The following is a 10,488-nucleotide window of genomic DNA, read 5'->3' as shown; positions in this document are numbered from 1 at the left end:
AGAACTCAGAGGAGTTTGAGGTCAGCCTGGCCTAAAGAGCAAGCTCCAGGCCAGCCAGGGCTACACAGAGAAACCTTGTCCTGAAAACCCAGAAAAAGAAATATGGAAGTGTTGTTTCTGGAAAGCTAATTCAATAGGTGAGCAGAGGGGAAGGGAGGGGAGGATTTGTACTGTTTCACAAAACTTTCCTGTCTTTTCTATTAGCTAGACCCTTGTATTACTTTGATTTGGGAACTATAAATCAAATATTCAGTGCCCCCCTCTCCTCCTCCCCCTTCCCTCTCTGCTCTTCCTCCTCTTTGTAGCCCAAGCTGGCCTTAAAGTTGGGTCAATCTCCTTCTCTGGGATTGCTTAGGATTGCAGGAGTGTACCATCAGGCCTGGCTCCTCTTTTCTGAGCTGTAGTTCACACACCATGTAATTCACTCCTTTCTTAAGTGGTTTTATTTTCATTTAATTTTATTTGTGTGTATTCTTTTAGACAAGGTCTCGTGGAGCCCAGACTAGCATTGAACTTCCGGTCCTCCTACCACCATGTCCCGAGTGCTGGAATTAAGTCATGCACCACCATATCCAGTAAAAACTGGATAGTTTTTTTGTTTGGCTGGTTGACTAGTTGGTTTTAGTTTTGGGTTCATTTGGGTTTTGTTGTTGTTTGTTTGTTTCGTTGTTGTTGTTGTTTTGTTTTGAGATAACTCTGGCTATCCTGGGGCTCTCTATGTAGACCAGGCTGTTCTCAAACTCAAAATCAGATAAATGATTGCCTCTGCCTCCTGAGCATTGGGATTAAAGCAGGGTGTGGCCATGAGAAGTTCTAGAGTGGTTCATGTTCCCCCTTATCTTGAATTTGAACCCAGGGCCTCAAGCCTGTTGGTCCCTTCAAAAGGTTTTCAGTATGTGCCTTATACGATCATCATTACTACCATATTTGATTTGGGGTTGTTAAGTTTTGAGGCAGAATCCTGGTATGTAAACTACCGGTTCTCACTCTGTAGACTAGCCAGACTTCAGGCTTGCCTCTGCCAGCACGTGTACAGCACTCCTAGCAAATTCCATATTTTAAACTTCCCACCCAGTACTGGGGATTGAATCTAGAACCTCACACCTACTAAGCAAGAACTCTTCCACTAATATAGCTTCCATCCACAGTTTTGAGCTGTGTGTGTTGAAGCTAGAGAGATGGATCAGGAGTATAAAGCACTGAGTGTTCTAGAGAACCTGAGGTTAGCTCCCAGCATCCACAATCAGGCAGCTCAGCTCACAATGGCCTGTAACTCCAGCCCCTGGGGAAGTCATTGGCCTCTTCTGGCTTCTGCCATCACATGAATACGCGTAGCTGGCTCTCCCAAAGACACACACATATACAAAAATAAATGAAAAAATATTTTAATTATATTATTTATGTTTCGAAAATAAGTAAATAGGGGCTAGAGAGACAAGCTGCTCTTCCAAAGGTACTAGGTTTGATTCCCAGAATTCACATGGTAGTTTACAACCAACCCTTCATAATGCCAGACCCAGGGGGTTCTATGACCTCTTCTGGCCACCAAAGGTGCTTATGTGGTACACAGACATGCAGGCTGAACATTCATATGTGTAAAATAATAAATGAATCTTTCTAAATTTTTATGCATTTGCTCTTTGTTTTGGCTTATTGTCATTGGATTTGGGTTGGTTTCATGCAGCAATGAGTGAGGGTCAACCCCAGAATCTTGTACACGCTAGGCAAGCACTCTACGAACTTTATTATAAACTCAACCTTATTAAATACATCCTCAAAAAATAAAAATAAAGTTGTATATGCTTGTGGTACATAACATGATGATACATACACTGAGGATGGAAAAATAATAAACAACTAAATTAAAGTCTTACATATAAAATATAAATATATAAATATGTATTTATATATATTTATATATGCATTTAAAGATATATTTATATTTATATATAATATATATTTATATTTTAAAAATATTTATTTATGCTTATATTTATATTTAAATATATACTTATACATATATTTATACTTATGTTTAGATTTGTTCTATGGCTGTGAAGAGACCCTGGCCAAGGCAAAATACATTTAATTGGGAGAGTGCTTACAATCTCAGAGGTTGAATGCTTGACCATTATTAGCTGGCAGGCATGGCACTAGAGCAGCAATTAGAGCTTACATCTATCTTATCTACAAATAGCGGGTAGAAAAAAAGAGACAGACACAGGGCCTGGCGTGGGCTTTTGAAACCTCAAAGCCCCACCCCCAATGACATGCCTCCAACAAGGCCACACCTCCTAATCCTTCCCAAAACACTTCCACCAAGTAGGAATCACCGAATTCAAACCTATGAGCCTACTGGGACCATTCTTATTACTGGGACACACTATGTGTCTCTGTGTGTGCATGTGTGTGTGTGTGTGTGTGTGTGTGTGTGTGTGTGTATCTTTAAAAATTTAAAAGATGTATGAGTACACTGGAGCTGTCTTCAGACTCACCAGAAGAGTGCATCAGACCCCATTACAGATGGTTGTGAGCCACCATGTGGTTGCTGGGAATTGAACTCAGACATCTGGAAGAGCAGTCAGTGCTCTTAACCACTGAGCCACCTCTCCAGCCCTATCTTTAAAATTTAAAATTACATTATTTATTGTATGTCTGTGTGGTCATGCTTTTGGAAAGGATTATATTTATGAATTCATATATGTATATTACTATTGAAACCATGTCTCCCACTGGCCTCTAGCTCACTGTGTGTCCAAGGATGCCCTAGAACCTCCTGAGTGCTGGGTCACTGCTGTGGACTGTCACGTCTAGCTAACTCAGTGTGGCAGGATGAACTCGGCATTTCCTGTGTGCTAAGGAAGCAGTTTATCATTTAAGCAACATCTCCAGTCCAACCTAACACTTTAGTCTTTTGTTTGTCAGTTTGTTAGAATGTAAAATATTGTCTTAGCAATCAGGTATGATGGCACACCTGTATAATACCAGCACTTGGAAAGCAGAGAAAAAGGGATTTGGAGTTTAAGGCTAGCATCAGCTACACTGTGAGTTCAGTGTCAACCTGGGCACAAGAGACCCTCTCCTTAAAAATAAACTTCGCCCAGGCAGTGGTGGCACACGCCTTTAATCCCAGCACTCGGGAGGCAGAGGCAGGTGGACTTATGAGTTCCAGTACAGCCAGGGCTACACAGAGAAACCCTGTCTCGAAAAACAAAACAAAACAAAACAAAACAAAAACAAAAACAAAAACCTCAGCCACTTTCAAGTACATCATTTTCAAGGTGTTTTGAGTTATGCAGATCTACAGGTCAACACTACAGGATATATTATGGCTTCTACAACCTCTGATGGACTGAATCCTAACCACTTTGCAGATGCCTCTTTATTCTTACACAAAAGGCACTATTAGCAAATCAATTTCTGAATACCAAAACCCCTTATCTGGTCTAGGAATTGTCTGAAGGAACCATTACCATGGCAACTCTCAGCCAAACAAGGCTTCATGGTTTGCCAAGTATGTCTCAGGACTAAGTCATGCAAAGGCTCTGTGAATCCTTTGGAAGAACAGCTTAGTAAGCCTCAGATAACAGTCACTGACTATTTACGAATCCTAGGTTATCATTTGGGATTTCATGCCCAATATAATAGCTCCACTATATTTCTGCTACACCAGTGTTGTGATCTGTTGCTACTAACTGATTTCCTGTTGCTCGGAAACCCTGTGCTCTTTGACTAGCATCTAGCACTTCCGGGGCCTCCTCACACAACCCCAGAGAGCCCTGTATATGCTAAAGCCACTCCCCAGTCCGTATTCCACCCAAGGAGCAGCAACTAAACCAGGTCTGCTTCTGTACACACGTCTATTCCCCACATTTCAGTGAGACAGAAGCATACAGTATTTGGCACTTTATGACTGGTTCTTTGATCTAACATGTTTTAAATATTTATCCATGTAGCATGTATGGGTACTTCATTCTTTCAGTAATTGAATAATAATTCATTGTATGGATGTACAACATCTTGATTATTTTTGTTTTGTTTTTTTTATTATCAACTGATGGACATTTGTCCTTTTAAAAGATTACATTTATTTATTTGGGGGGTGGGCATGCACATGTGGAAATGAGACCAGTTGGCAAGACTTGGTTCTCTCCTTCTTCCATGAGGGATTAGTTCCAACTATCAGATTCAGGCTTACTTCAAACCCATTATGTATCTAAAGAAGACCTTGAACTCCTGATCCTTCTGCCTCTGCCTCCTAGGTACCTGGATCATGGGGCTCTGCTAGCAGGTAGACATTAGTTTGGTTTGGTTCCTCTTGCGGTTCTTTTCCTCTATTGACTACTATGATGAACTGCATTGTCAGGAAGCTTTCTGGACTTGTTGAGCAGATGCTTTTTGGTTCTCTCGGATGACACCAATGAGAGACATGACCGAATCCTATGTAACTCTGTATTTAGCTTTGGGGGCAACTGTGGCTTTTCCAAAGTGGCTGTATCATTTTACTAAGTGTGAACAGGTCTGCAGGCGTCTTCATGGCCTGACTCTTATTTCTCAGCTCATCTTAAGGCACACAAGGTAGCTCCACTAACAGACACCACTCATGGCTTTGCTGTGCGCTGCTCCGTGTTGCTTCTCATCTCTGTGCCATTTTGTTCAGCATCATTTGACTGAAAAAAAGTTACCTCCCTCTACCCCACCCCACCCTTTGAACATTCCTTTAAGATAAATTAGAGGTGGCCACCTTCAGGAAACCTTCCCTGCCCTTTACCTGCTCCCCTGTGCTTGGTTAGGGACTCCTTCCTGCCTCCATCTACATAGTAATTTCCCACTGAATTCCCAGCACTGAACCTTTCTGAGACCTACTTCAAGCACTTCAATCCTTAGCAAAACACGAGTGCATTCACGTGCACACACAATTTTCTTACCCCCTTAAATAAAAACAACAACCTTATGTGGGGCTGGAGACACGACTCATCGGTTAAGAGCTGCTCTACCAGAGATCCTAAATTCAATTTCCAGGAGCCACATGGTGGCTCATAATCATCTATAATGAGATTTGGTGCTTTCTTCTGGTGTGTAGGCAGAACATTATATACACAGGAAATGAATAAGCCTAAAAACAAACAAACAAAAAAACAAACCAAAACTCATGCAATAATACTTTTCCCATGCAATTACCGAATTCAAATGTGTATCTTGTTTACATACGCACGCTGCACCAGAAGGATGAAATCTTTTTACAAGCAGCGATAGCCCTGGTTTGTGGTGTATATAACTCCAAGTTCCAAAGTGGCTCTACACAATGCTTCCCTGTTTGCTGAAGGGAAATGTTGCATTCTTTTTCATTACAAAAACAATATAGGTCTGTGCTTGAAAAAAATAAGGCTTTTTGTAACTTACAGCAGGAAGAATTTTATACAGACTTCTGGAGCTGACTTGCTAATTCCTTCTTCACTAACAACTGTAAGATTGTATTAAAACATTTTCCTCTTCCTTTTCTAGTTTTTTTCCTCTCCTTTAGTTTTTCGAGACAGGTTGTGTGTGTGGTGTGTGTGTATGTGTGTGTGTGTAGCCTTGGCTGTCCTGAAACTTGTTCTGTAGACTAAACTGACCTCAAACTTATAGAGATCCCCCTGCCTCTGCCTTCCAAGTGCTGGGGCTGGGATTGCCACCAATGCACAGCTTTCTTTTCTTTTTAAGATGGGATTTCACTGTGTAGCCCAGACTGGAACTTGCTATGTGGACCAGGTCTGCCTCTGTCTCCTCGGATCAAAGGTGTTGGCCACCATGCCAAATGACATCATGACTTCTTAGTCTTATTTTATCAAGCCTTGTCACCTCTAATTTTGTCCTTTGGGATCAAGTCTCTAAGTAACCAAGCCCAAGAGAGGCTGAATAATAAAACCTTGGGCAAAAAGAATCTTAGCTGGGGCTGGCGAGGGATGGCTCAAGTTACAAGGACTCGCTGTACTTGCAGTAGCCCTGATTTGGTTCTCAAAAAAACCTCAACTACCAACTGACTAAGTAGATGTGAATAAATATGGCCTCATGACAGCAAAATCAAATTAATCATCTAAAGAAGAAAACCTAGAGAATATTAATTAAAGTTGTTTTTAGTCATTGGATTTCAGAATGGACTGTTAGGTAATAAAAGATCATTGACCCAGAACTTAAATAGGATAATCACCCCAATCCTTCTACCTCCAGAGCTCACTTGAGTCTACAAGCAATTCATTTTGTGTTTGCAATACTTTCATATTTTTTTATTTTTTATTTCACGTCCCGACCACAGCTTCCCCTCCCTCCTCAGTCTCTCCCTGCCACTTTTCCTCTTCATACCCTGATCCCCATCTCCCCTTCTCCTCAGATAAGGTCAGGCCTCAGTGGATATCAACCAGCCATGGCATACCAAGTACAGTTAGACTAGGCACCTCTTCTATGAAGGCTAGGTGGCTAGGTTAGGCAGCCCAGTTGGGGGAAAAGGGTCCTAAAGGTGGGCAGCAGAATCAGACAGCTCCCGCTCCCACTGTTAGGAGTCCTCCTAACCGCAATGTGTGGAGGGCCAACGTTAGTCCCATGCGAGCTCCCTGGTTGGCAGTTTGGTTTCTGTGAGCCCCTATTATATAACCTTGGACACGGCCACTGAACATGAGGATTAGACAGGAGTTGAAGCTGGACACGGAGACTCTCGCATATAATCTTGTCATTCCTGAGACAGAGGCAGGAGGATGGGTTCTAGCTTGAGCTGTAAAGAGTTCCAGGCCAGCCTGATCCTGACTTATAGAGCAAGAGACTGGAGAGTTTTTTTAATATTATCTTTATTATTTTATGTTTTACATGCAACCGTGTCTGCACATGTGCATGCCTGTCTCCATGGAGAGCCCAGAAACCAGAACTATAGCCAGCCGTGAGTCACCACGTGTGTGCTGGGAATTAACCTGGGTCCTCTGGAAGAGCAGCCTGGAAGAGGGAAGTCATCTCTCCAGCCCCAAGACTATTAAAAAAAACAAAACAGAAGATGCCAGAAAAATTCCCTGGATTACCTTTCTGTAATCTCCAGACTTCTCATTGAATTGATTTTTATTTAAACAAAACTGTGGTAGTGTAAGCCTTAGATCCAGCACTAAGGCATATCGCAGAGAGGTCAAGGCTAACCTGGTCTACATACTGAGTTCCAGGATAGCCAAGGTGACACAGAGAAAACCTTCTCTCTCTCTCTCAAAAAAAAAAAGAAAGAAAGAAAAGAAAAGAAAAGAAACCAATAGAAATAAATGAAAAATGTCATAGTGAAACCTATTATTTTTGCAATTAATATATATACTAACAAAAACAAAATGCAGGCAGAGGATATATAGTTCACTATACAATAAGCACTTGGTATATTCAAGACCCCAGCACTATGCCACATAGAAGAGTCTCAGAGAACCCACTCATGCTTTCAAGGGTCTTCCTTCATCTGAACACCTCTCTCATAGCCCTGGTGCTCAAGCCTGTATTAAAATATCATTTTTTTTTTTTTTTTGGTTTTTTGGATTTGGTTTTTTTCGAGACAGGGTTTCTCTGTATAGCCCTGGCTGTCCTGGAACTCACTCTGTAGAACAGGCTGGTCTCGAACTCAGAAATCCGCCTGCCTCTGCCTCCCAGAGTGCTGGGATTACAGGCATGCGCCACCACCGCCCGGCTTAAAATATCATTCTTAAATGAAACTTTTTTCCTTAAAAATAAAAAAAAGCAGGGTAGCACACACCTGCAATCCCAGCAGAGGGCAATACTCGGTGCCATCTTTAACACCTCATAAGGCTGGGCGTGGCTCAAGGTCACCCTCACCCTCCTCAGAGCTGCTCTGCTCCAGAGAACAGGGAATGCTGCGGTACACAGAAGCTCCCTAACTTATTCTGATAACAGCAATACAAAGTGTAATTCCACTTTCCCAGCTCATTTTGGTGTGGCAGAGTTTTTAGAAACAACAGCTACACTTCCCTAGAATGAGCATGGCCCTGGGTTTCAGCTTCAAGATTACCAAAAAAAAAAAAAAAAAATTCTTTAGAAACTTACATGAAAGGCCAGTGTCAACGTGCCAGCAATAAACGATTCTGTTATAAAGGCCACAAGTATAACTGGGCTATAGTAAGTAATCGTAACAGAAGATCATGTGACTTAGGGATTACACAGACTCCAATGTGCAAGAATGAGTAAATGTAGCAGATTCCAAAGAAGCCCTATTTTTATTGCAGAGAGCACACAAAGCTCTTTCTTTGCTGGGATAAGTCCTGTTCCCTTCTCCAGAGTGACAAATTTGCTGTCCTATCTGTACTTCCCATGCCGGTTAAAGTGTTTGTAGAGATAGCTGATTCGTTTGTTAAGGTTGTGCAGATCCTCGATGAACATCCTGCTTCCCACCATTTTCTTCTTTCGGATACAACGCTGCAATTCATTTCCTCTCCAGCCTCGAAGCCATACTGGGCCCTTGATCAGTTCTTTTGGATGCTTTTCAAAATTCCCTGTAATGTGACAGAATATACTATTTCAAGAGAAGAGAGGGCAGCATAGACTAACTAGGCTTTCAACACAGTTTCATCTCCCTGATCAGAACTACTTACAGACAAGACACACCAGTACAGTACAAAGTACAGAGTTTTTGTAACATTTGCTCTTCCAAAGAGTTCAATTCCCAGCACTTTCAACTAAAGGTTCACAACTGCCTGTAAGGCAAGTTCTGGAGAGTCTGACACCCTGAACCTGCAGGCCTTGCTTGCAGGGCCTCAAACTCAGCAGTCCTCCTGCCTCAACCTTCCAAATGTTATGTTCATAGGCATGTACCACCACACCTGGCACTTAACTAATTTTTGTTTTTTTTTTTTTGAGACAGGGTTTCTCTATGTAGCCCTTGACTGTCCTGGAACCCACTCTGTAGACCAGGCTGGCCTCGAACTCAGAAATCCACCTGCTTCTTTCTGCCTCCTAAGGGCTGGGATTACAGGCGTGCACCACCACCGCCTGGCTTACTAGTTTTTAACCCTTGATCCCCAGAGTAACACCATTTTACAGAGGAGACCATGAGAACTCAATGACTTAGTGTCAGAATAATAAGAATTATTCTTCTTATTCTGTATTCTTATTCTGTATTACACTTTCAGGAAAACACAAATATACAAAAATCTTATTAAAAAAGAAAGAATAAAGACTTTGCAGCCAGAAGGTTTGGGTTCAAATACTGACACTACCATTTCCTAGCTTTGGCACTAACTGTGTTAGTAAGACTGAGAACTACACTCTCTTCACCGTTCTCTGTATCTCAGACTGGTCTTGCCTGTCTTCTTCTCCCGAGTAACAGGGTTTGTGCCACCAAGTTTGTCCTGGGCATATTACTATTCCCTTACACAAATAAAATCCAAATAAATAGTCAAGACAGCATCCTTCTGAAACTAGGACTCGAGTCCTACCCAGGATTCCAATGTTGTCGTATACCCCAAACAGAGCCCTCTTCTCGTTCCAGCGGTCAACCACTTTGGGAGGTGGGAGCGTGAGCCTTACATAGGCCAACTGCGGAACACCTAGGGATGGAAAGGAGAGGCATGGATCAGCACTGCCTGTTAGCAAGCAGTTAGCGGGCCGTCCTACCTACGCATTAGCCACTTACCCAGAGAGAAGCTTCTGCATGCCGACGGCATCCAGCCCCAGAGTCTCCTACTTGCCGCCCAAGGGACACTCCCTGCCATTACTCTAGCCTCTCCACCTCAGTAGGGACAGCAAACCAGGCGGAAAAATGGGGAACAGGTGTGAATTCCAAAGACAAGACACAGACTACACCCCCAGGCGGGACTCACTCGGTAGTGACAGTAACGGAAGCCATTTTGGTTCTTACCCAGGTAGCTTAGGGAGCTGACCCGCCTTGGCCCCTCTACCACAAGCCCCGCCCTCCAAGTTCCGGCCTATCCGGCGCATCCAAATACTTCCGGTTTATGCACCGGAAGTATTGAGACAGGAAGTATTGGACCTCTGTGGTATGTTTGCTGACGCAGAAAAGGACGCCCCTAAACTGAAATTCTGTTAAAATACGCCCTCTCCTATTTCCTTGGGCCTCCTCAAGTATGAGGGAAGTGGAGGACGGGAGCCCGGCGCTACGGCAAGGTCCCCCAAAAAAACAGAGTTTTGCTGAGGTAGTACATTCCCGGAGTCTACAGGACCGGGTGTCACAAGGTTAACACCAGGACTGGTTTAGGCAGCCTGGCCCTGCCTCCCGGCCTGCGGAGGGATAACGGGCCACCACCATTCTTAGCAGCAGACTACGGTAGAGATGGGAGAGAAAGCACACAGACCCAGGGCCACGCCCCTCGCCTGCTTGCCCCGCCTCCGGGGCAGTGATTGGTCGGCTTCTCCAGCCTCCGTCGCGATTGGCCTCTGGGCAGCCGTTGAGGTTTGAACTCGGAGTTGCGGGCTCTGCGAGCGCGACGCGGGACTCTGGGGCGGGTCTCTGCCTCAGCC

At 43.4% G+C, this 10,488-nt stretch overlaps 1 protein-coding gene across 1 annotated transcript; it reads right to left on the bottom strand.

Moving 5' to 3' along the window:
* Positions 1-7,223: 7,223 nt before the first annotated feature.
* Positions 7,224-9,903, bottom strand: Mrpl51 (mitochondrial ribosomal protein L51). Its single transcript, XM_052174901.1, has 3 exons — positions 9,644-9,903; positions 9,447-9,557; positions 7,224-8,504 (listed from the first exon to the last, which is right to left on the bottom strand). Exons 1-3 carry the CDS (start codon positions 9,720-9,722, stop codon positions 8,308-8,310), a joined length of 387 nt encoding a protein of 128 aa, XP_052030861.1. The 5' UTR covers positions 9,723-9,903; the 3' UTR covers positions 7,224-8,307.
* Positions 9,904-10,488: the final 585 nt, after the last annotated feature.

Source organism: Apodemus sylvaticus, chromosome 2 (genome assembly GCF_947179515.1).
Source record: "Apodemus sylvaticus chromosome 2, mApoSyl1.1, whole genome shotgun sequence".
NCBI lineage: Eukaryota > Metazoa > Chordata > Mammalia > Rodentia > Muridae > Apodemus > Apodemus sylvaticus.
This window is presented reverse-complemented; position numbering and strand designations above follow the sequence as displayed.